This window comes from Centroberyx affinis, unplaced genomic scaffold (genome assembly GCF_046629955.1).
Source record: "Centroberyx affinis isolate AG114_WGS23_722 - 3 ecotype Tasmania unplaced genomic scaffold, CSIRO-AGI_Caff_v1 ptg001527l_1, whole genome shotgun sequence".
NCBI classification, from domain to species: domain Eukaryota; kingdom Metazoa; phylum Chordata; class Actinopteri; order Beryciformes; family Berycidae; genus Centroberyx; species Centroberyx affinis.
Window position 1 is genome coordinate 290,108 of NW_027279987.1, and position 23,159 is coordinate 313,266.

At 43.2% G+C, this 23,159-nt stretch overlaps 1 protein-coding gene across 1 annotated transcript in view; it reads left to right on the forward strand.

Moving 5' to 3' along the window:
- Window positions 1-21,194, forward strand: part of LOC139650659 (sterile alpha motif domain-containing protein 5-like) — a gene marked incomplete at its 3' end in the record, with an annotated part of 74,629 nt that extends 53,435 nt beyond the window's left edge. Inside the window, exon 2 of the mRNA XM_071527395.1 lies at window positions 21,114-21,194. Coding sequence (XP_071383496.1) covers window positions 21,114-21,194 — 81 coding nt within the window. The remainder of the gene's footprint in view (window positions 1-21,113) is intronic.
- Window positions 21,195-23,159: the final 1,965 nt, after the last annotated feature.

Here is a 23,159-nt window from a genome sequence, read left to right on the forward strand (position 1 = left end):
AAACCCACTGGCCAACAGATGGAGGGCCAACTGGAACGGCTTCCTCGTGAGATAAAATAAAAAACAAAATCGCAGGCACAATAAAGTGTTACCCCATATAACTAAAGTATATCTGACGAGTGCTTTCTTGCCAGGCCTTTCTTTTAACTTCTGTTACATAATCCGTACACATTTCAGCTAAGTCGGTGGAAAAGATGTCTATGTGAAAAGGGATCAGCAATTAGCTTTTATTCATTTTTATACCCCGGGAACAGCCATAGAAATGTCCGGGATTTTCATGCTCAGGGCCAGAAGATAAAATAGTATGTTGGGTAGCCTCACATGCCGTGACCTTTTAATGGCTTGGGTGTGCTATAGCCAAGAGAGTGCAGTGCCCCCTTTGTACACCTTAGAAATGGAATTAAGCGAATACAAAGGGTCAGCCACTCATACATGCCCGGGGAAGAGAAGCAGAGGCTTTTTTTTATCTTAAGGAGATAGAGGATTTTTTCCCTGAAAATATTGAACTGCCTTTCTTCATCAATCTTGACTGAAATTTTGTACATTGCCCCTGAAAGGTGGATAAACACTGAGACGATTTGTGGCGGGGCTGTCCCTGCCTGGGGATCACGGTCCATCTTCATCCCACTTTAGTCAGTCCTCCTTCAGTCAGAAATGAACCAGACTAATTGGGGATATAGATTAGACTTAGCTTTTTATTCTGCATTTGACCGTATAGATTTTATTAAGTCAAGCACACTAAACCTTTGTTTTATTTCCTCCTCGATGAAAAACAACTCCACAGTTTCCATGTGTACTCGGATTCCACTGAACACCTAAATTAATACTATACATCTCATTACAAAGGGGATCTAGACTAAATTTAGTAAAGGGACTTAGATTAAAGCTGAGAGCTTAATCCCTCTCCAGCCCATAGCTGAGCTGTATAGATGGATCTCTCTCTCTGGAGAGGTAGAGGGGATCAATAGGCAAACAGCATCATTGATCCTGACTGCTTTGAAGTAATGTTTCTCCCAGCCAGAGATCCCCATCTCTCTGATCCCTGCTGTCACACAAGCCCCTCTGTCCCCCTGCTGCCTTGTCTGCTTAATGGCCATCATAAAACAGCAACCCCATTGCAGAATATGTGGTTGTGCATAGGGAGTTAGCAGCCGATTTAACAGGCTTAGTAATCCATTTTATAATGCGTTTTATGCTTGTATCAATGGGAAGTATGCGGTTATATCTCTTTGTCTCAGGAGGGAGTGATGAAGTTCATCGATGCTACAATGATGCTCACTGAGCGGACGTCTAATATGATGTACATGCTTACTGAGCGGACGCGGGGAAATGATGAGGCTCATTGACAAGGTATGGAGGCCTAATATCCTGTGTTTTCGCCGCAGTAACGCATCCCAGATGTGCAGCGGAGGCTCTTGGGAGCATTTCGACGGTGACATCATCATCGTGGTCCAGACAGACGTGGGCATCCCTCTGACGACCAGGCCACCGTGTTATTATGCGGTTCTCCTCAGGCCTTCTCTCTCCCTCTTAGAGCCATTTGTAACAGAAGAGAGATTCAATTTACCCGAGGTGTGGAAATCCAACTTTTCCAGCCCAGCATGCTGATAGTGATCGTTTGACTTGGAGAAATGCAACAAAGCACACAGAGACTTTTTTTTTTTCTTTTTCTAAATCCTCTGCTGTCGATTTTCTCGGAAACAAGTTTTTCTCTTTTTTTTTTTCTGAAACCCTTATTCCTCCCTCTGCCACAATGTGCTGACAGAGGCAGTTATCACAGCTCCCAATAATGTGAGCGTTTCCACTGGTGAACACAATGAGAGGCTCTGGGAAGTCTTGTCAAATCCATTTATTGCACAACAATAGGGTATAATGTAGATGACACACTAGGACTTTACTTTCTCTAGTAAATGAATAGTAAATGAATTATTGTTTTTGATTGTGTTCCACTTTTTGCTAAAACGTTGTAGATGACAGTCAAGGTTGTGTCTGCGTTTTTCTTTTTTGAGAGAACACTCCATACTCGAGCAGTTTAAGCATCTCCGGCACAAAAGCAAAGTAGGTTTTATTAGTGTGTATCTATTTTGGGTTGAGGCCCTCTGTTCGATTAGAGTAGATGGGGAAAGTCTATTTAGGAACATGTTCTGTCTGCTACTCCCAGTCTGGTGTATTTATAAGAGGCTAAATAAGTCGTGGTTCCGACTTCATAAAAAAACGAATCCACTGGGAGTCTGACTACTGAACAAACCGCTGCCCAATTCACTATTAAACTCAAGAGGCTTGTAAACTTTACAGTAGAGCTCGAACCAGCCATTTTACCAAATGGACATAATGAGCAAAAAATGTAGAGTTTTGATATTATATTTTACTGATTGTGCATAGCTGTTTGATTTGCGTGTTTCACAATCTTATTTTGAATAGGTTTTGGGTAGGAATTGTCAGTAGGCTATATATGTATATATTTACTGTAATTTGCTCATGCAAGCAAATTACTTTGTCTAACAGCAAAACAAAATCTGGTAAGTTATCTCCAACTTGCCCCGAGTTGAAAACCTACTCCTCCTATCTGGGCATTTTACCAAAGCCTCAGCCAAGGCCATATGCTATAGGCTGAAAGTAGCGAGTGCATCAAACATTTACAGTGCAGCTTTGTGCTGTCAGGTCTGTTCTTTCCTATTGTACCTGCTGACAGAGAGAGAAGCCAAACAGCCCTGAGCTCAGCTCATTAGGATCGCTCTGTGAGGTGCCCTGTCAGGCTCAGTCTGCCAAGGTAAGATGTTCATCCCCTCCGAGAAAGGAACAGACTGGAAACTCGGCAGAAACTAGCTAGAAAGTTTGAGGGTTGTGTTTGTGTGCGTGCGTGCGTGTGTGTGTGTGTGTGTGAGAGAGAGAGAGAGAGAGAGATAGAGCAATACTGAAACTGGGAAAATAATAACAGATGTACTCCAAAAAGATATGTGTTCATTTTAGAAGACAGTTTTCGGGGGGTGCAGCTGTGAGAGCGTCCTTCACCTGGAGGACAGGGCTCAAGCCCCCGTGTCGGCAAGCAGCCGCCCTGCTGAAGTGTCCTTGAGCGAAACATGTAATCCCTACCAGCTCCTGGGCCGCTGCTCTGCAGATGACCCTGACCTCTGACCTCTCTGTGGAGGGGCGGCAAGCTAAATTACAGTAAATGAATCAATAAAGTATCACATGACGTTGAAGTACATCATTCAACATATCTAGAATATTGATGATCTAGACTGCAAATGTGTGATCATTTTGCCAACGAAGCACTTAAGTTACCTACTATCCATTGAAATGTACCATTATTTGTTTAAATTTTGTACAAACATTTTAGAAGGCTAGGTGTCACTTTTTTAAATTGTAAGTATCTTATTTTGGAATGTAATTCTTCCTATATTTGTCTGAGTTCAGCCTATTGAATCCTGCACTGGCCACACTTCTACAGCACCAAAACTGAATTAAGGATCTGAGCAGCATACCACACACACCCTCTTACAAAAGGTGTAGCCGACATATGTGCAGCGACTTTACATTCATATCCACGCGTTAGCCTGGGTGACAGCAGGAATAAATGAGCAGCGTCCTCCCCGTTAGCCCTCGCAGACCCCCTCAGCTCCCATTAAAGCCCGTATCTCTATAGCTCCGAGCTGACCTTCCTGACATTTTACATGTAGATGTATTCTGCTCCTGTCCGCTGTGCAAAGCCACGCTCCCAGAAATATTGATCGAGCCAAAGATCAGTGGAGGCCACAGTAAGGGATAGGGAAGGAGGGGAGAGAAAATGGAGAGGGAGGGAGGGGAGGGAGAGACAGACTGACAGAGGGAGACGGAGAGATGAGAGGAACAGGGCAGGAGAATTGAATTGAATTGAGAGAGAAAGAGGGACCTGTGTGAGTCTGCGTGTGTGTATATTGGTGTGTGTGTGTGTGTTGGGAGAGAAATGCGGTGAGTAAGACCCTACCAAGCCACCTAGACAAGCAGAAAGACCCTGGTTCACTGGAGGAATACTGAGCAGCACGGATCCTCGGTCAGGGTCCCATCACTTTCTCCCACGCTGAATACTGAGCTGAGCTGCGGTCGCACTTTTCCACAGGCTAACCCCATAATGAGAACACTCTGAAATAGGGAAGGAGATTAGATCTAACTGTACTGTCCTTGAGGTATCATTACTGTGCCGAAATGATTCTGTCTGGTGTGCGTGTTGCGTTTAATTTCAAACGCTACATCCAAGTAGCACGGAGCTCCTGCTGCGTTGTTGGTAGAAAACATCTTTGTTGTAGGTTCGGATGTTTGCTGTTGACATAAAACTGAATTTTGGAACAGAAAATACATGCAAGTGTGTTTTCAAACATGAATTATACATGAAAAAACTCCACTGGATAGCCACTACATTTGATGATGAACATGGAAAAGCTCTTATTTACTCCATATACACAGTAACCTACTCCATATGATATATTTATGCAGATGTGAGCATGGATATGAGAAGTGGAATCCGATAACACGTGAGTCATAGCTCAACTATTTTATTATGGCACAGAGACAATACAAGCAAACAATATAGTAATTAAATTATATATCTGGCCACAACTCAACATACTGTAACATTAGCAAGAAAGGTTTCCATTAAGCTTGATGCTGTTCTTCATGTTTGTTTTCAGATGTAGCATTAGTGTAGTTCTCCTCAGAGACATTTGTGATTTTGCCTTGGAAAGAGACATACTTTTGCATCAATTTCACCCCATCTCTTAACCTGGTATCCAAGAGCTGATAATCACAAAACACAAATCAAATTCATACTGCAGATCTGCTCTCAACACAATAATTGTCGGAGTCCTGTGCCCAGACTTTGCTAGAGTGTGTTTTCCCTCTTGGCTGAGTGGTGGTGCGTGCATGTGTCTTTGTGTGTGTGTGTGTGTGTGTGTGTGTGTGTGTGTGTGTGTGGATACAGGAGCCTTTGTCTACAACCTTTCACAGTTTGAGCCTGTTTCATGCCCTAGCCATTCTCCTCGCAGCAGCCAACAGCACCAATCCCAGCCTGGAGGGAGTTGTTTGTTTGGAAGGAGCCGGTCGATGGCACAGATTGCCCAGCGAGGCTGTAATTACACTGAAATCTGAAATGGCAGCACTTGGAAACGGATGAACTGGTCAATAAGTCACACTGCAGCCATCCATGTGCGCCCCATGTTCACACATCTGGTGATTTTCAGCCCCCTGCACAATTAATACTCGCTGAAAGTAGACAGCAACAATTGATTGTTGCGGTGTTAACTGAAATATAAAGTTGTTGTAGAAATCGATGCGAGGGTTTGTCTGTGTTATGGTAATTGCTCATGTTTCCCTGGCTGTTGATTTTGAGGAGGGAGTTAATTGGGGTGGGAGGTATGTCTTAGCTTTGTCCAGTATGTGTGTGTGTGTTTATTTGTTCCAGCTGTACTGTGTCTAGCATCATTGTGTACCGTATCAGAGGGATGAGAGGGAGTCGGCTGGATTTAGTTCAACATCCCCATGCTTCACTAGACCACTGCTGAGTACACACACTGAGATTTCCATTTCACATGCTTGATTTGCCGCTGGATGTTTACAGATGATTTCCATGGATTGCATGCGAGCGACTGCCAGCACAGTATTTTATTATAAATCTGAGGATTTATATAGTTAACGAATAACCACATGGTAACCTGCAATGGCTATATTTAGGTATCCAATTTAAGATATCACAAGATATCACTGGGCAGCCAATGTCTTGGTCCTTTTCAGCTATTTTTGAGTCCCTGTGTGTGTGTGTGTGTGTGTGTGTGTGTGTGTGTGTGTGTGTGTGTCCTGCCTAGCCTACACAGGAGAGGTTTTTGAGCTGAAGAGTCCTCCTAGGGCTTCTCCTGAGAGTTTAATTCTTCGGAGGGATGCAGGCACACACACACACACACACACACACAAACACTCACTTGAAGGGCTCCTTGATTGGCCTCACATGGCTTGTGTGAGCACCAATTACTGCCACTCTGCATGACTTGTGTCTGTGTGTGGATCAGTGGAGGCCAGTAAAACCGGGACGCTGACGTCACCGCCCAGCAGTGGCCTCCCAGTCCCTTCTTCTTCTTCTTCTTCTTCTCTCCTCCCTTCCTCCCCTCCTCTCCTCATCCCCTCATCCCCCCTCAGCGCTGATGACAACGGGGACAAAATCTGCCTCTCAGATACAAAAGTAGTCTGGCAAGATGGACCTTTCATTTGCTCTTTTCTTTGCTCTCTCTCTCTCTCCGTCTCTCTCTCTCTCTCTCTGTCTCTCCTTCTCTTTTGCTCTTTGTCATTCTCTCTGCCTGCCCTGCATTCCCAGCCAGTGGATTGTACTAATTGAACATGATGAAACCTTATGGAAGCACAGCAGGAGACGTAAGCCTCGATGCCGAAGGGGCCGCAAAAATCTAGGACAAAACTTTAATCTTAGCTTTGTCTGGAAAATTTCCTTTCTGAATCATTTGTAGCGGTACCTTATAATCCCACAACTCTCCGAACACTTCGGCTTATGGGGACGTTTCCCTATTCAATTCAGTCAAGTGTTATTTAAATTTTTAGGGGATACAATTGAACATTCCCTCTGCCGTTGCAACTCCTTCAGAATTCTCCCCCAAGTTCAGACTTCAGATTCAGACTTGGTTTTTCAGTCCCATGAGAATATGAATACATGCATTATGATTTTAATGAGTTTAGCAGTCATCCGTGGCGTGTACAGATCCTCTGTGCTCCGGACCTGCTTATTATTCATGAGTTCTTGGTAATTGCGATTATGCTTTGTTTCAGCACACATTTGATACCACCATCTCCTGAAACAAGTCTTATTAATGAATTCAAACTCATACGACGTACGCACGTAAAACGGAACCTTTACTCTTTATTGTTGTTTAATTGAAAATGTTTTTTGTTTTTTTTCCGTGCCTGTATTTCAGACTGCAAGACAGCCTCTGACAAAGCCTGGCTCTTTACCAAGCAGCCATAAAACCAGCCCCCTTTTTAGATATCACTTCACTTCTCTCCAGCCTTGACAAAGCTCCTTTCACCCAGGTCGACCTTGTCCTTGTATCTCGACTACTTAACCGCCGCCGGCGCACTGTTACAGGAGCACAGATGTCTGTTGAAAACGGCTGGAGGGCGAAGCGAGGGAACATCATAAAAATGAAAAGAGTTATTTATTTATTTGTTCATTTATTTATTTTTTGTCTGCCACTGCCACTTCGTCAGAGAGAGGGACACTGCGGTGGCGGTGTTGGCCCCCAGGGAGGAGGGGGACGGAGATTGGTGGGCGAGGATGCTTGAGTGAATCCTGCAGAGTGGAGGTTGACCTCTCTGGCACACCATACATCCAGATGAAGCGAGGCATTTAACAAAATGCCTGCGGTGTCATGTTTATAATGCATTTAGTGTGCATATCATAAAGCATGTGCTGTATGTATGTAAAAAACAGTATTCCTGACCATTTAAGCCCCAGAAAATACATCAGAATACATCACAGAAAATGCAGTATTAAAAAATAAGCTGTAATGTGATGTTTCCTATTTCCTTTCTCTGTCAATTGTCCCATCCACTTCATCTGCATATGTAAGGGAAGCTCTGGCAAGGAGGAGGGAGAGGCAGATGGCACTGTCACCTGGAATGCATGTCTATTGATAGATGGCCACCTGTGCTGGGCTAGTCCCACAAAACTAGTTTAGGCACTGTATTATGTGTTACATATTGGGACTGCGAGGAGAAATGGCTAAAGCAACTCCAGTGTCCTCTTGCCACTCACTAAGCAGATTACTGAGCCAAATCTAAACTGGGAGCAGCGCTGTTGATCAAATTTGTCTATTTTTGTAGAAATACAGATGCTTAAAAACCGCCTTAATCGGAGCGCTGAAGCATAATCTTCATAAAGTTTTACAACACATGCAGGTTCACATCTGCGGAAGCATTCAGATCCGTATTTCACTAATAAATTTAGCCTTAAACCACAGAGTCACTTCACCGCAGAGCATGAGTTAGTGCTTATCTTTTCCATTCTTTGTGGGAGCATCGCTGCTAAAGACAGGGATTCATTTTCAGTAATCTGTGGTACACAAATAAACCAGCAACCAACCGCAATTGTGAGACAAAAAACACAGTCGTCCTCAGCATGTAGCTTCACTCTTGGCACAAAGGCTTCCTCCCTCACCCTGAAAGCTTGCCCAGGCATCATTAGCTACGTCAGAACAGGAGCAGAACCTAAACACCGTATTAAGTGTACTTGTAGGAGCTTGATTTGAAAAAAGAGAAAAAAACAACAAGGTGGGAGTGGGGAGGTGGAGTGGTGGGGGGAAAAATTATAGGGTAATAGTTTCTCTCATTAATTTGATATGAAAGGTCTTCTCCCCCTGACATATACTTGGTAGCTCTGCTCGGTTGAAGCGGCAGACATTTTATAGCCTGTTGGCAGCTCAGGGAAGATATTAAACTGGTAAAAAAGTCCCTACAATTTGCTTTAGATGTTATTTCCCACTGTGGAGCAAAGTATGGGTTACCCTGTAGCTGTATACTGGCATCGTAATTGAAAGTGACTGATAGGGATATATAACTCTCTCTTCAGGCGAGAGAGATGGGCTATTGCTGATATATGGCCTATCCTCCAGTTCTCTGTTTTGACAAGTCAAATCAATACTCTCAGCATAAGGTGTTGATTAGAGCATCTGTGGTAGTGTGAGTGTATGTATGAGAGAGAGAGAGACAGACACTGAAAATATGCACATTCACCCAGTTTAGTGAGTCAAAAGTCTGCCAAATATTTGAATCAGCCAAGAAATTAAATCGACTCAGTCTCCCAAAACCTCAGTGCGCCAACAAAAGAAGCTGCAGATCATATCTCCTGCTCTCTATCCAGCCTCAACCTATCGCCTCTCCCTGCTAAAGACCCTCCATAGAGAGCTGTCATCCATTGCCATCCATTATCTCTATGGCTAGCCTTGGATGGCTGAGCACCATCAGCCTGTGGAGCACTGTGGGACTCGGGGTGAGCAGGGGTTCCAGTCGGGACGGCACTCTCGCAGCCCTCTAAGCCTCCTGAGCTTCCCAGTGGAGGTCACCCGACCGGAGAGAGGACAGCGTCTCATCCACCTTTTCTTCCACCATCATCTCACCCACAAACAGCATTGACACACTGTCGAGTCCGTCCGACGCCTCTGTTAGGTTAACAGACTTCTGTTTAAGCTGAAATTCAGAATCTCCCCCATTTTCCCACTTTGTCTCCCCCTTTGGTGGCAAAAAGTATTTGAAATGATGTTTGGACTACAACCAAACAACCACAATTATATTATCAAAGAAGGTATAGCAGTGTGGCTCGTGTGCCATCAGCTCACCAGTAAACAGTTCCCACCCTAGTAAAAATGGCTTCCCAGGACCAGGTAATTTGACTTTCAATGTAGTTTTTGTAATGAAATTAGACAATAACATTGCCTATGATGGTGCAAAAATTGTGACTTGACAGTAACTACAGCCTACAGTGTATGCGGCTAGCATATCAGTTAGGTTGGCCAAACATTATTGTCAATGTAAGCTCTTTGGGTAGTCTATAGTATGCTAACTAGCTAGCAGCACTTGGCTACCCGGCGCAGGTAACCTGTGTTGGCTAATGTTAGTTGAATAGTTAGCAGACTATCAGCATGCAGTCAGTGGCGATTGGTCCAACCATGGTAACACTCAATTGGTATGTGTAACTCCACGGTCCAGACACTGTTTAGTTCTGGAAAAAAGTCCCAGATTCCAGCTTTAAATTACTGTCACATCTCAAGTTCATGTCAGTTCACCTGGCTGGGAGATATAATTTTCTCAGAAGCCTTGTTTCATCCACGCCCCCCAAATTTTCTCCAGCAATGTAAGGCTGACACTGCAGTGAATACTGCATTAGCTCTGTTTGCTTTGGCTGACAGGTCTTGAGTTGTGTTTACATTACCTAGGCATCGCTACCAAGTGAGTGGAATCAGGCATTCTGTTCTCAGTGCACGGATCAGTTGAAATCTAGGTTGTTGCATCACGTTGGATGTTGTTCGTGCTCAAGTGGATTGAAGCACAGTACGCATGGTTGAAGAAGAATGCCAGTGTCACACTTATTTTCACTGCTGTTTGGTTTCATTGTTCGTATTTGATTGTCTCGAGGCTATGCCATATAGCAAAGCAATCCATTTTTACAGACACCTATCAGTATTGCACTATTATATGAGCCATTTGTATCTCTATGGTTATGCTTATCATTGTAATTACTACACAGCCAAAATAATTTTCCACAGAAAACCCCTTCAGGAATCTAATGAAGTGAGCGGCACTCCTGGGAATGGAAGGCTGGATGCGGAGCGGAATGCATGATTAATCCTTAAAATACCTCTGGAATGCGCCGCCTTGGTCTCGATCCAGTTTTGGATCAAAGAGCCCAAGAAAAAAAAAAAAAAAGAGTATCCTTGTCCCAGCAGTATTATTGCCTTTGATATGATTAAACTCTTCATGTATGTGATACCGCATGTCTTGCTGTTCCTCATAAATCATGTTGTTTTGTCATATTAGGTAGGTTGAACATCCTTATATGGATTTTTTTATAGACCTTAGATCTTAAATCACTAATAAACCATAGCGTGTAATCATATCTTTTGTTATAACTGTTAAATCACAGTTAGGGAAGGTGAGCAAGTAATTAAAGGTTGAATTCCTGTAGTTTATTTTGCTTAATATGAGGGCATTGCTATGAGCTACTATGATTTAACTGTAGTTTTGTCAGTTAATAGTTAATTACAGGGTTTTGATGGGAACCAACAGAATGTTTTATGAATGCTGTGGTATAAACAATAAAGAAGTTAAGTAGGATCACTAACAATATTGGTATTCTTTTGAAAGAAAATCACTTTCCTAAAAAATGCATCTCCGATTAAATAAGGGTGTAATTTGTCATTCTTTGTAATTAGGCATTCTCTTTGTTGGCTGTTTTGGTATCTTTAACATGTAGCCTATCCTCTTTGGAGGGAACTCTTGAGTCATCACCATCTGCCCTCGAGATCAGAGCTTTGAACTGAGAGGAAAATGTTCCTTTAAAGGAACGGCAATAAAATATTCATCAGGAGTGCTTTAGATTGGAAGTTTGGGAATTGTGTCCAAAAGTTGGACACAATTCAAAAGTTGTCAGGATTAGTCGGTGAGAGTTGTGCTAAAATGTGGAGTTTGTGGTGAGGCAACAGTCTTTATCGTACCAGATTTACTCCAAGACTTGACATTATAAGTGGGTCAGTAAGATAGTAGGATAATCTGTAAAGCGAGTGCTGGTATAGTATGGGGAAAAAGCTATTGTCAGTTGGTGGATGTGTTTGGTGCAGTACTTTCATATTCTAAATTTACACTGTGATCTGGTCATGGCAGTAAAATGCTTAAATGCTTAGATAGATAGCATAGAGAGAGAGAGAGAGACAGAGAAATGGCAGAACATAACCACCCAAAAGTAGTGTTGTTTGGTTTTCATCTCCTCCTCCTCCTCATTCAGCTGACTTACACTGTCCCAGAATGCACTCCTGCCATGCTGGGTTTCACAGCAGCCCATTCTAATAACCACGGCCTTGTATGTCAACAAGCAGTAGCCTTTCACAGAAAGGAAAAGGTTCTTAGGCTCCAGGCACTGGTTGCCCTCTGTAATAATGATATCCAAGCTTTAGTGGTATGACTGTTTGCTCTCTCTCTCTCTCTCTCTCTCTCTCTCTCTCTCTCTCTCTCTCTCTCTCTCTCTCTCTCTCACACTCAAACTGAAGTGTTGTAAGAATATTTTAGTGACTTGTCATTGTCGCACAGTCACAAGCTCTCTAAACTCGTGTTCACACTGCAAGCAACTTGGTTGATGGGTCGCTCTTTCCTGACTGAGTGCGAGACACTCCGATTGCATCTGTGTAGAAGCTAAAATACAACTACATTTTTCAGCTGTACCTTTTGCTGCTTCCATATTGCCTTTCATAACATTACATCATTTTAATGAGTTAACATCGCTAGCCAGCTAATTAGGTAGCATTAATCGAAAATAAAAAAAATCTATAAAATGACTTAAGAGTTTACCATCGACCCCAACAACGGATGCAACCATTCTCCAAGCGTTGTTTTTCAGACGTTTATTTGAATGGCTAGAATCAACTTCTCACCCATTTTGCGCTTGCCAGGTGGAGCTATTGTTCATGAAACAGAATCACATCAAACAAACAAAGAAGCACATAAATCGGATTGGCTGTTGACGGCCGATGACCGACTTTTCTCTTTTCAGCCAAATTTCCCTGATCACTCAGCTCTATAGGAAATGATCAGACTTCCAGTGACTTCTTGATTGTGTTGCTCGCACTGTGAATAATGCATTGTAATTCTCACATTGTATTACAGTCAGGATATTTCCCATTATCCTGACTTTGGCTTTGAGTTGTTATGGAGCAAAGCCTGGGAGTGTTGTGCTCTGAGTCTACTGTCTGACTGTGAGTCAAGTGTCAGACACACACACACACACACACACCTGACACACACACAGACAGACCTGCAGACCTCCAGTGGTCAGGTGAATCAGCAACCACAGACATCGCTCTGCTCGCCCTTGAAGACAAATACGCTTGCACAAGCAGCCACATACAGACACACACGCACCAATTAATTACTCAACTGAGTCTGTCTGAACTGTTCCAAAATATTGATTTTCTCTGAGTGCAGTTGCGGTGTGTATGTCCACATGTAGCTTATGTGCTCACACGCAAACATGAGCGGTGTCACATAAATCAAACATCTGTGTGTAATTGCCCTCCTAATGGAATGGGATCGTATCGATTTATGTAAGTAAGTGGACGTCTCATTTCAGACTCGGCTAACTAGAGTTTTAATGATGCCCTTCAGTGCGGTCCTATTGTGTGCCTCTGCACTGTAATCTTCACAACCGCATGATGTTACAACAAAAGAATATTGAACCTACTGAGACACACACACACACACACTGTCATGGCTATGCATGTGTTGATTTCGTCAACTTCCATGATCAGAACCGGGTTTATGCTCTAACAAGTGAGCTGACTGTCACAACTTTTTCCAGAGAAGAAGGGCAAAACATGGGGAATGGAAGGAAGGAAGCTACCTGATATGGAACAAGGAAAAGCCCAACTCAGTTCTCTGCAATGTAACTAGCTTCTCTGAAATGTATTTTTTTCTTTACACCCACTTCCATTCCTTTATAGAGACAGTGGGAAAGCTGAGAGGGATGTACTGAAATTTGTATTTAGTAGGATAAGCTCCTTGAGATGTGGCATCTCGTTTTCGAGGGGGTCCTACAAGAGGTGCACATCACTGTCCAGTCAACAATTCAGTTGGTTCATCATCCAAAAAAGTGAACATAAGTGAAGCATGAACAATAAATAAGCTAATAAGCTATAAAAAGAAAAAAAAAAAGAACAGAAAGACATCATGAAACAAAATGAAAACAACATTGAACAAGTACAGGACCATGGTATAAGATACAAAACATTAAAAGCATGAGCAAGTAAGTTTCAGATGCGAAAGTAAAGCAGTTTTAAACAGACCAAAAGAGGTAATAGATTGTAAATGAGAAGGTAAATTATTCCACTCAGATGGCACATTCCGTTTCATTAGAAACTAAGGGAACAGCAAAGAAAAGTTGATCCAAATGTCTTAATGAGTATGCAGAATTATAGGTTTCTAGTAACTGTTTTAAATAACACTGATAATTAAAATATCACATTTAAATATAAATATAGAGCCAATGAAAGTGTCTTCTGGACTGTGGGGAAAGCCATTTACGTTCCTTGTACATGTCACAGTGATAGAGAGAGTAGAGAATTCGTGTTGTCTGCTCTCCTGCGGTCTCACCATAAAACACCTCCTGACTGACTCCTCCTCTAGCTGCTGTAACTCTCCTGTTGTTGCTTCTTGTCTGTGCTTTCCACAGTAAAGTTGACCTGAAAGGGTCCCGGGGCTGTTCTGGCTCAGTCCGTCCTCAGAATAGATGACAGGTCTCCGAGCTTGTTCCAGCAGTCGCTTTTAGAAAAACTCCTTCGCGCCTTTGCCGAAACCCCCCCCCCCCCCTCGCCTTTGACCGCCGCGCCGCGCGGAGTTCATCCATTACGCCCTGACAGCTTGATGAATGTGTCAGGCGGTTTAATTAGAGTTTGTATTCTTAATATCACCTCCTTGTTTGAGGGTGTTATTACCTCAGGGCGTGATCCGGCGTGATTATTCTACACTTTGATAAGGCGTCGTGATGAAATGTTATTTCTCACGCGAGCGCGGCGGGTAACAAGCGCTCCCGCAAGCCAAGTCATTGATCATGGTGTTACATTTATGACTGAACTGTTTCCAATGAGTTGTGATTCAGAAAGGGCTACGGGCGCTTAGTGCTGCCAGGCTGTCTATCACTCGTCTGACAGTCCTGCCTGTTTGGAAAAGTGATAGACAGTCTGCTGGTCTATGACTTGTCAAACATGTTATCCTTAGCTTATCCCCAAGTTAGACGCCCAGTTTCGGTTTCTTTGTGTCTTGTACACCAGAATGTTGAAATATTTTAAAATTATGGTACACAGAAGAAGCTAAAGACAGATTTACACCTAGATGGGCCCTAGAGTTACTTCTAGTCTATTAGCGTGGGCTGGCATGACAGCCAAAGAGATGTTGTTTCAGTGTGGCAAGACACTTGGCTAGTGAACAAAGTAAACTAGCACCCACAGTATTTATTTGATCTGCAGGAGCGATAGCGTGTGATTATCATCCAGTCAGTTTTTGTTGACCATCATTGGGCCACAGACTCTTTTCAGTTTTTAATATAGTTTTGATTTCGAAAGTATTGCACACACAGCATGCATGCAAACTGGAAGAATGCCCTATTGAGAATCATATTTCCACACTGAGTCAGATGAAAACTCGCAGTTCAAAGCTGTGTTGACTGAAGGTGATCCTGCCATAGGATGGGTATGCCAGCATTAAAAGAATGTCTGTGGGTGTTTGTGTGTGGGCGTGTATTTGTGCGTGGGCACTCTTTTATGTGCATGAAGCCAGTGTGCGTCAGCCTAATGTAGCCTGGCTGGGGCTGCAGCTCAACGCAGATACCGCCTGACAGCGTCTGAGTTTTTTGGGCCCGCGCCTCTTTGATGTGTCACTGTTACAGACTGAACATGATGGGCCTTGTCTTCCTGTACCTCATCTCAAACCGCTCTTCTTCATCACAAAGCCCAGTGCCGGGAATGCTGCTCGGTGAAAAAAACAACTAATTATTCAGCCATTGCTGTTGAAACAAGGAGGTGATGAGAGAGGCATTCTGTCTTTATCAGGATGCAGTCAGTGGCGGCACAGTCATAAAATACATTACTGACTGTGCAGTTCTTTTAGAAAGAGATGCTCATTTTTGGAAGTGTGTTGTGGTTATTATGACAGCAGAGATGTAACCTTGAGATAAATGTAATTGTTTGTGCACGCGGTTGGCATTTCAAAACAATTGAGCTGGGAGACGAAGTAAAGACCTTGAAGGACACAAGAGGGAGGCCATGTTAAAGCCGTAATAGGATAAACCAGCACCCAGACAACATTCCCTTTCATAGACAGTCAATAGCACACACACATACACGCATATACACACGCTTCACTTACATTCATACACACACACACATCGTTACCCCTGCAAACCTGCACACACATCCATCCATCACTTGTCAGCATGGAGTGAGAGCGAGATGATGATGGATGGATGGATGTTTCCACAGAGTAGAGAAGAGGAAGTGTGTGTGTACACACATGTATCCTGTGTTGCTGGAGAGGTACGCTCCGGCTTTGCCTCAGGTGTTCCCTCTGACCTCTGAGGTTAATTGTCAGAGTCAGTCAGCGTGTCGTAAAAGTCAGATGTATAAACCTCTGTCTATTTTACACTAGTGTGACAGTTACGCAGTGTAGTCGTTAAAGCTGCATTAGGCGAGATGTTTTATGTAAAAATACAGCCGTCTTTGCAGCCTAAATCATGAGGTGGGGCTGCAGTAGAGGAGAGTGTCCTATCTCCTTTAACTGAGACTCTGTTTTGTCCAATTTGCTCCTCAAATTAAAGAGCAAATCAACACTTTCAAGCATGTTGCACGTCTGGCCACACCCCAGTCAGTGATGTCAAAGCAGGTGTTTTGCCCTTGACAGCTGATACAAAACACCTGCTTTGACTTCACTGATTGGAGCGTGGCCAGAAGTGCAACATGCTTGAAAGTTTCAAGAGCAGTGCAACAAAAGTTTTCCGCCTCGTGTGATTTTGTGTTGATTTGCTCTGAAGCGAAGTTTCCTAGTGCAGATTTAAATCAAACCAAATCACAGAGTTGTTTTCAAGCAAGCCCAGGTTCAGTTGTTATTTGCATTTTTTTTTTCCCCCCGCTATTTGTCTGGTGAGGAGAAGCAGTTGTCCCAGGGTGTCGAGGTGTGAAGGTCACTCTGACAGTGTTCCCCTCCCTCTGCCAGGAACTGCACTGCCCTTCCCTCGCCAGCTTAGCCCCCACTGCATGGGCCCACAGGTGCCAGCCTGCAGCCAGCGTGACCCCGGGGCGGGGCCGCGGTCGCTGCTGCCGTCCCCCTCCCCGCCCTCGCCCCCCCCCCTTTACACAGATACCGCTTCTGCCGGCGCCGCCATATGTTTCGCCATCGACTGTCATACACAGAGGGCAGAGGTGAGAGATGCCCAGCGGTATCGTCCTGGCAGAGTGCTCCACCCCGTCAGGGAATCAGACATGTTTCCCGGTGCTGCGCAGTATTGTGACAGTAGGGAATGTTTTGGCATTTAGCTGTGGAAATATAGATTCCCAGCATGCATGTTTTTTTTTTTTCGTTTTATCCCATTAAGCCTGGTCTTGTAAAATAAATCCTTTAGCATTACAAGGAAAGTATTTCTCATTCTCCCACCTCCACATGAAACAAGTAAACAAGTCCCCCGCTCTTCTGGGAATGGCTTATGCCTGTCAGTAACTGGTGTGATGGACTAACCCTTTTTTAGCTGTTCTCCTCCCCTAAACCACGCATTAACCCGGCGATGAAACAGCCTCACACAGCCAGGAGTGACAGAGTGTGGCCAAAGATACGAAGATAATGCTTCCTGTCGAATGAACCCTCCTTGGCGCTTCCATTTCCTGTTTCCTGTCTTTGGGAGAAAATAGGACGGTGCCACGGCGGCCTGTGGAGAGAAAACAGAGCGGCTCCATGGAAACCTGGGGAGAAGGGGACACTTGCTATTGTTGATCGCAAACTGCAGTGCTTCTAACACTAACAGTTTTCGCCACGGTGTTCCAGTGTGGGACCACCCAAACACAACGAATCAAACAAGCGCTCGTTTGTATGGTTCCATTATTTCAAACATTGCGATGACAAATACAGCTGTTGATGTAAGTCCATGACCTATGACCTCTGTGAAGTGTCCCTGTGGTGTCTGGAGGCTGCAGCTGCTCGTGAAATCCCCCTGCTCTTCTGTGTGTCGTCAAAATGTACTGTATGTGTCAAGGATATATACAATAGGCGATGCAATGATGCAGAAATAACAGGCTTTAAATGACCCACATCCTAAGGCTGATACCGACTCATCACTTTTCCACATTCCAGAGCATTATATATGTCTTGTTATGTATACAGTGTTTTATCTTGCCCTACATACTGTATGGCAGTTGCTTCTCCATATTTAATAATAGAACAGTTCAGCCTGTGCAGCTCGGTAAGAAGATTTCTCAGTGAAAACATGTCAGTTACACGTCTGTATGAAAATCTGCTGTCAAGTGTCTGCCCCTTTGTTTTTTTTGTTTTTTTACTTTCACAGTTTTCTTTTTCTCTTGGCTGAAAGAGCAGTCACTTTTCAAGCCAGCTCCAGCTGCGGAAGCTATTGAAGTAATGTCCTCAGATAGAAGGTTTGAACTTGAAACACAGTTGGCGAGGCGGAGCCCGAAGCTGAATTTCGGCTTTGGACAGACACCAGTAGCTTGCTCCCTCTCTCTGTTACCTCTCTCTCTCTCTCTCTCTCTCTCTCCCTCTCTCTCTCATGTTGCAAACTATACTGTAGAATTTCAGCCAAAAAACATTAATGCTGAGCATGAGCTTTGTTTAAAGAGGGAAATAATCCCACAAGGTAAATAAACATTTGCTATGGTAGACCATGCGCCACCACAACTGTAAAAAGAGACCATTTTCCCCACATAAAGGGACATTGCTGTCCGGTGAAAACCTTGTATTTCCAAAATGTCAACTTTTCAGGAACTGAGAAAAACAGCCTTGTTTTTAGCTTGGCCACCATGCAGTTTTCAGTTTATCCAGATGGTTTTCAAAGGGTTTCGTCAGTCCAAGGGTTGTATAATTTTCTCAACCCATTTTCAGCTGTAATCCTTCATCTGAAAATAGAATATGAAAATCAACAAAATTGGAGTTATGAGGTTTTCACATAATGGTGGTATGTATGTATTTTTGTAAATGATAAACTGCAATGTCTGTAACGTAATAACATTAGTTTAATGGTTGCTGTTCCCATTCCTCCACCAGCTTTGGTAGTGTAGCTACGTAGAAAATGACTCTACATAGATGTGCGTTGAATTACCTCTGAAAAGCCTCCCAGACCATCACCGCAATGACCTGTGAGGAATTGATGCAGAAAAAAAAAAAAACAATCTCTACACATCTGTCCACAATGAAGCCCCACTTCACACAAGGGCCTTTAGCAAAATAGCAGTCCATGCATTTAAATAGGAATATTATTATAATGTCAGACAGTCGCATCAAGTGTGTGTATGTGTGTGTGTGTACGTGTGTGTGTGTACGCACAAGTGAGTGTGTCACATTCGTTTTGGAGGGTGGGGGGGTTTAGGCCATAAACCAGGGCTTCAGTCTGACAGGTTTGAGAGCCCTGCTGGAGAGACAAGCCTGAACAGTTGACCTTACGGCTTGATCTTTATGTTAATGCCAGAGAATTTATTATCAGCCGGTTTGGGCCTCGGGGGCTCCTGTACCGACTGAAATTTATAGGAGTCTAAGTAGTATGACAGAATGAGAGTGGTGATACATTTATTCTGCCTTACTCCACTCCTGTCAGCAAAAAAATAAAACGCAGCAGATCATTAGTGCCTGAGCGGGACAGACTGGGTTTCAAAGAGGGTTTCAAAGAGAATGTGTAGGAGGTCTGATGAAACAAGAGCGAAGGAGGGAGTGTTAGCTGTGTGTGTGTGTGTGTGTGTGTGTCAGTCAGTCATGTCCCCCACTAACCGGAGTGCCATAGCAGTGCTGTACACCACTGGTTTACGTCTCTGACCCAAATTGGGTCGAGACCATAGAACTTGAATTCAAACTTGAACTCCCATTCAAATCAATGCTCGTGGACGGTCGGAGTGGCGGCCATTTATCTGTGAACCGCTGGACTAGCTTCCATCTAAACCGACTTAATGGCAAGTCGCTGAGGTGAGAGGTTTTACAGCAAGAACCAAAGCAGGTTCTCTGTCTCCTTGCTGCCATGGACTGCTAACATGCTAATATTTACTAGAAGAGATAGAGAGAGAAGTAGTCTACAGTCTTGGATAATGTTACGTTAGCCTCGTCGCTAACGTTAGCTTTCAGGTGAGTTTTGAGTTTGCTAAACATACCTGCACAGTTCTCAAGCTAGTGTGACACGGCCCTCATGCCCAGACTTGTGTTGTCACCATAGCAACTAACCCTTAAAATTCCATAATCTGCATTTTATACTGCACTAGCCAAATTAGCATGGCGAACAGTGGAAGGACCGTTCTATCCATTCAAGTTCTGTGGTCGAGACCCAAGGTTGGGTTGCTGGAAGATTAAAATGGATGACCGAATTCAGAAACATTTAATTTTATTTCAACCTGTGGGCTGTAGTGCTCTGCCATAGTCATTGCAATGTAAACTAGGCTGAATAAGATTAAGACTGTAGCAAATTGGTAATTTTTGGTCTAGATTCTGTTAGATTTGCCTCAGCAGAAGCCCGGAAAAGCAGTTTTGGTTATAGGAAAAAAAAATGTGATAATTTGTTTCCCCAGAGAAATAGTTGGAAAACCGCTACTGCACACCACTAGGGGCTGTTCCAGGTCCAACTGTAATTCAGTGTAGACCTCCATGCTCCAGCCAGCAGGCAGCAGACAGCATCTCAGTGGAGAGAGAGTAATAACCTGGTATGTTATTGCAAACAGGAGGTCATATTTCTCCCGGTGATCAGTCTCACTGTGGATAACTGCTATAAAGAGTGGCACAAGACGAGTGAGGCAATTAAATGGAAGGTTTTTCTTGAAAAGGAGCCTACCCACATTGACAGCATGAAATGGTTAGTTGTAATGGTGCAAATACCTCAAGCCATTTACCTCCACAGCGTGCATGAGAATGTGGAAAGCCCAGCCCCTGAATTTATTTTCCTTCAAAACATATCGGTGAATAGATCACAATAGCTTGAGATGAGTGTGTGTTGGATTCAGTGAGTAGATTCAGTGGCGTGTATTTTTTGTAAACGTAAGAACAGCAGTACCTCATTAAAGATTGAATAGTACATGGAACTCGCAGTGTCTGGCCTGTTTCTAAACCGTTCCAGCCACTTATGAAATATGTATATAGTGTATTTTGCTTGTCAGCTGTCCCAGCGCCTGAGATGGGACCTGAACATGTGTTGTACAGTGTTAGTGGGTTTTTTAAATAGTTGTATTACACACTGTACTGCTGCTGAACTTTAAACACACAAAACACACACACATACACAGTAAGATACACTGAAAATGCAGTTCTTGGACTATTGACACACCTCACTTCAGAGTAATTGCTGCAATTAACTCAAATCAATTAACAATCCCAAGCACCATTAGCTGTTTATACTTTGCAGCCAACACCAACACAAGTCAAAACGCAGTGTTAATTGTTAATGCTATGGTAATGATTGGTTAATCGTCCTAATGATATAGTAGGATGTTGATAAAGTGACTTCAAGGACGATTTAGTGCATTTGTACGGAAACACTAATGCTATTCTTTTTGCTCTCTCTTTCTCTCCGTGTCGCCGCCCTGCTCCGTCTGTGGATCCTGTCTGTGATGCTTCTTCATCTCCATTGTGTTCAGGTAAGAATAAATTACTTCCAATTCTTTCTCATCATCTCCCCGCATTCTCCTCTTTGGCTTTTGTCTCGCGTTCAGACAGATGTGAACCAGCGCCTCTGGAGAAAATTTGGATGTCTTTGTGTTCATTATTCCTCGGTTATTCCCTCACACATGGCCTAACACTGACTGATTTTGTCCTTGTCTTCTGATTCCGTCACAATGAGACTAACCTGATTTTTGCCACACTCTGGGTTTGATTGCCTTTGGGAGAGAGGTATAGTTCACAAGGATGCTTCTGTTGAATTTCACTGAAGGGCCCTCTGAACCGTGGAACAAAATGACTTCCTGAAACTTTTTTCTTTTCTTTTTTTCTTTTCACAAGCTGTCCACTTCTCTAATTCAGGACACATTTTGGCAAATAAAGATGTAGGGGGGAAATCAATAAAGCATCACAGAGACACAAGGAATCGGATAGACAAAGGCCTCTGGAAAGAAACTCCAAAAGGAAAAAAAACAAAAAAAACAAGGTCACCTCATTCCTCCTTTGAGCATCTATTGAGCAGTTGAGAATGGGGACGGGAGGAGAGTGTGTGAGACAAGATAACACACAAGAATGGCATAGAGTAATTGAGATATCAATCAACGAGGTTATTTCAGGGGTAATTGCTGAGGTCCTTTGGTGTTTGTGTGTGTGTGTGTGCGTGTGTGTGCGTGTGTGTGTGTGTGTGTGAGAGAGAGAGAGAGAGAGAGAGGTTGAATGTGAAAAAAAACACTGGATGGTCTTGAGAGTCTGTCATTCAGCTCAGTACAATAGCCATCGTATTCATCCCTGTTATTCAGAGCGTCTCCATGAGCCGCCAAGGCCGAGACATTGTTCTTGGTAAAAACTGCTTCCTGGCTGTCTACTACAATGATGGGGTTATATTTAGTCATAGCTGCAGCTACAGTATCTAAGCCTTGTTATAGAAAAAGAAGTGCACCATTATAACTTTACAGAGGCGCACACTGAGTGCAAGGCTTTTTTATTGTTATTTTCGGAAGTGTATCTGAAGGGTTTCATTTCACTTTTCATTTCTTTTTCAAGTACTATATGTTAATTTTAGAAAGAAAAAAAAACAAAAAATAAACCTACCTGATCACCTGATGGCCATTGCTCAATATAAAAAAAACCGAACAAACACATAGATGATTACATCCTCCAATATATTACTGATTCATCGATAAAGAGCTCAGGATAGTAAGTAACAAATGATATTCACTTGTGGGCTTTATTTTTCATGCCAGCAGTCATTTTGTTAAAGTAGATGCCATGTTCTCCAAATGGTAGATATCTCATTTTGTAATGAAACTCTTCAATGATATTCATACTCTATGTTTATGCATGTGGTATGTTTCATTTTATTAAATGCCATTCCGGTTTTATATCCGTATGGACGGGCGTTTGAGACCGTTGAGAGGCATGGAGCTTTGTTTTAAGGGCAACACAGAGCTCATGAATATTCCATTTCCACATGAGATTACTTCCTGCAATAACACGCCTCTGCTCCCCAAGGACATACTACTACAGAAGCTACACACTCCGCTTCAGGCACACACACACACACACACACACACATAGTCCAGGTAGATTATTTATATATTAGCATAAGGATTTTCACTTTTAATTTGCCATTTTCTGCCCAAGTGCTCTTTGATACTATACTCCCTGCATGGTTAAGTCAGAGAATAGGCTTTTAATTGCTGTGATGATAATAGGAATAACGGCCCTAGGAAAGCTTCCAGTTCTTCCCATAGTTGTATAGAAGACAACTTTACCTGTTGGTTTCATTTCAGCTGGTGCAGTTGTTGCAGCTGCACAACTCATTTTTGCTTACTTATTGCACTGCTACTGCAACGTTGCTCCATCCCCAGGGAGAGTTCTTTGGAAAATCCTGCAGCTGTAGTGTAGAATAGATAGAAGATGAGATGGGACTTCAACATTGGCTACCACAGTATGTTACTTACTATGTAGCCTTTCCATTGTGACAACGATGCGATTGCTTCAATAAGAGAAAAACAGAAAAAAAG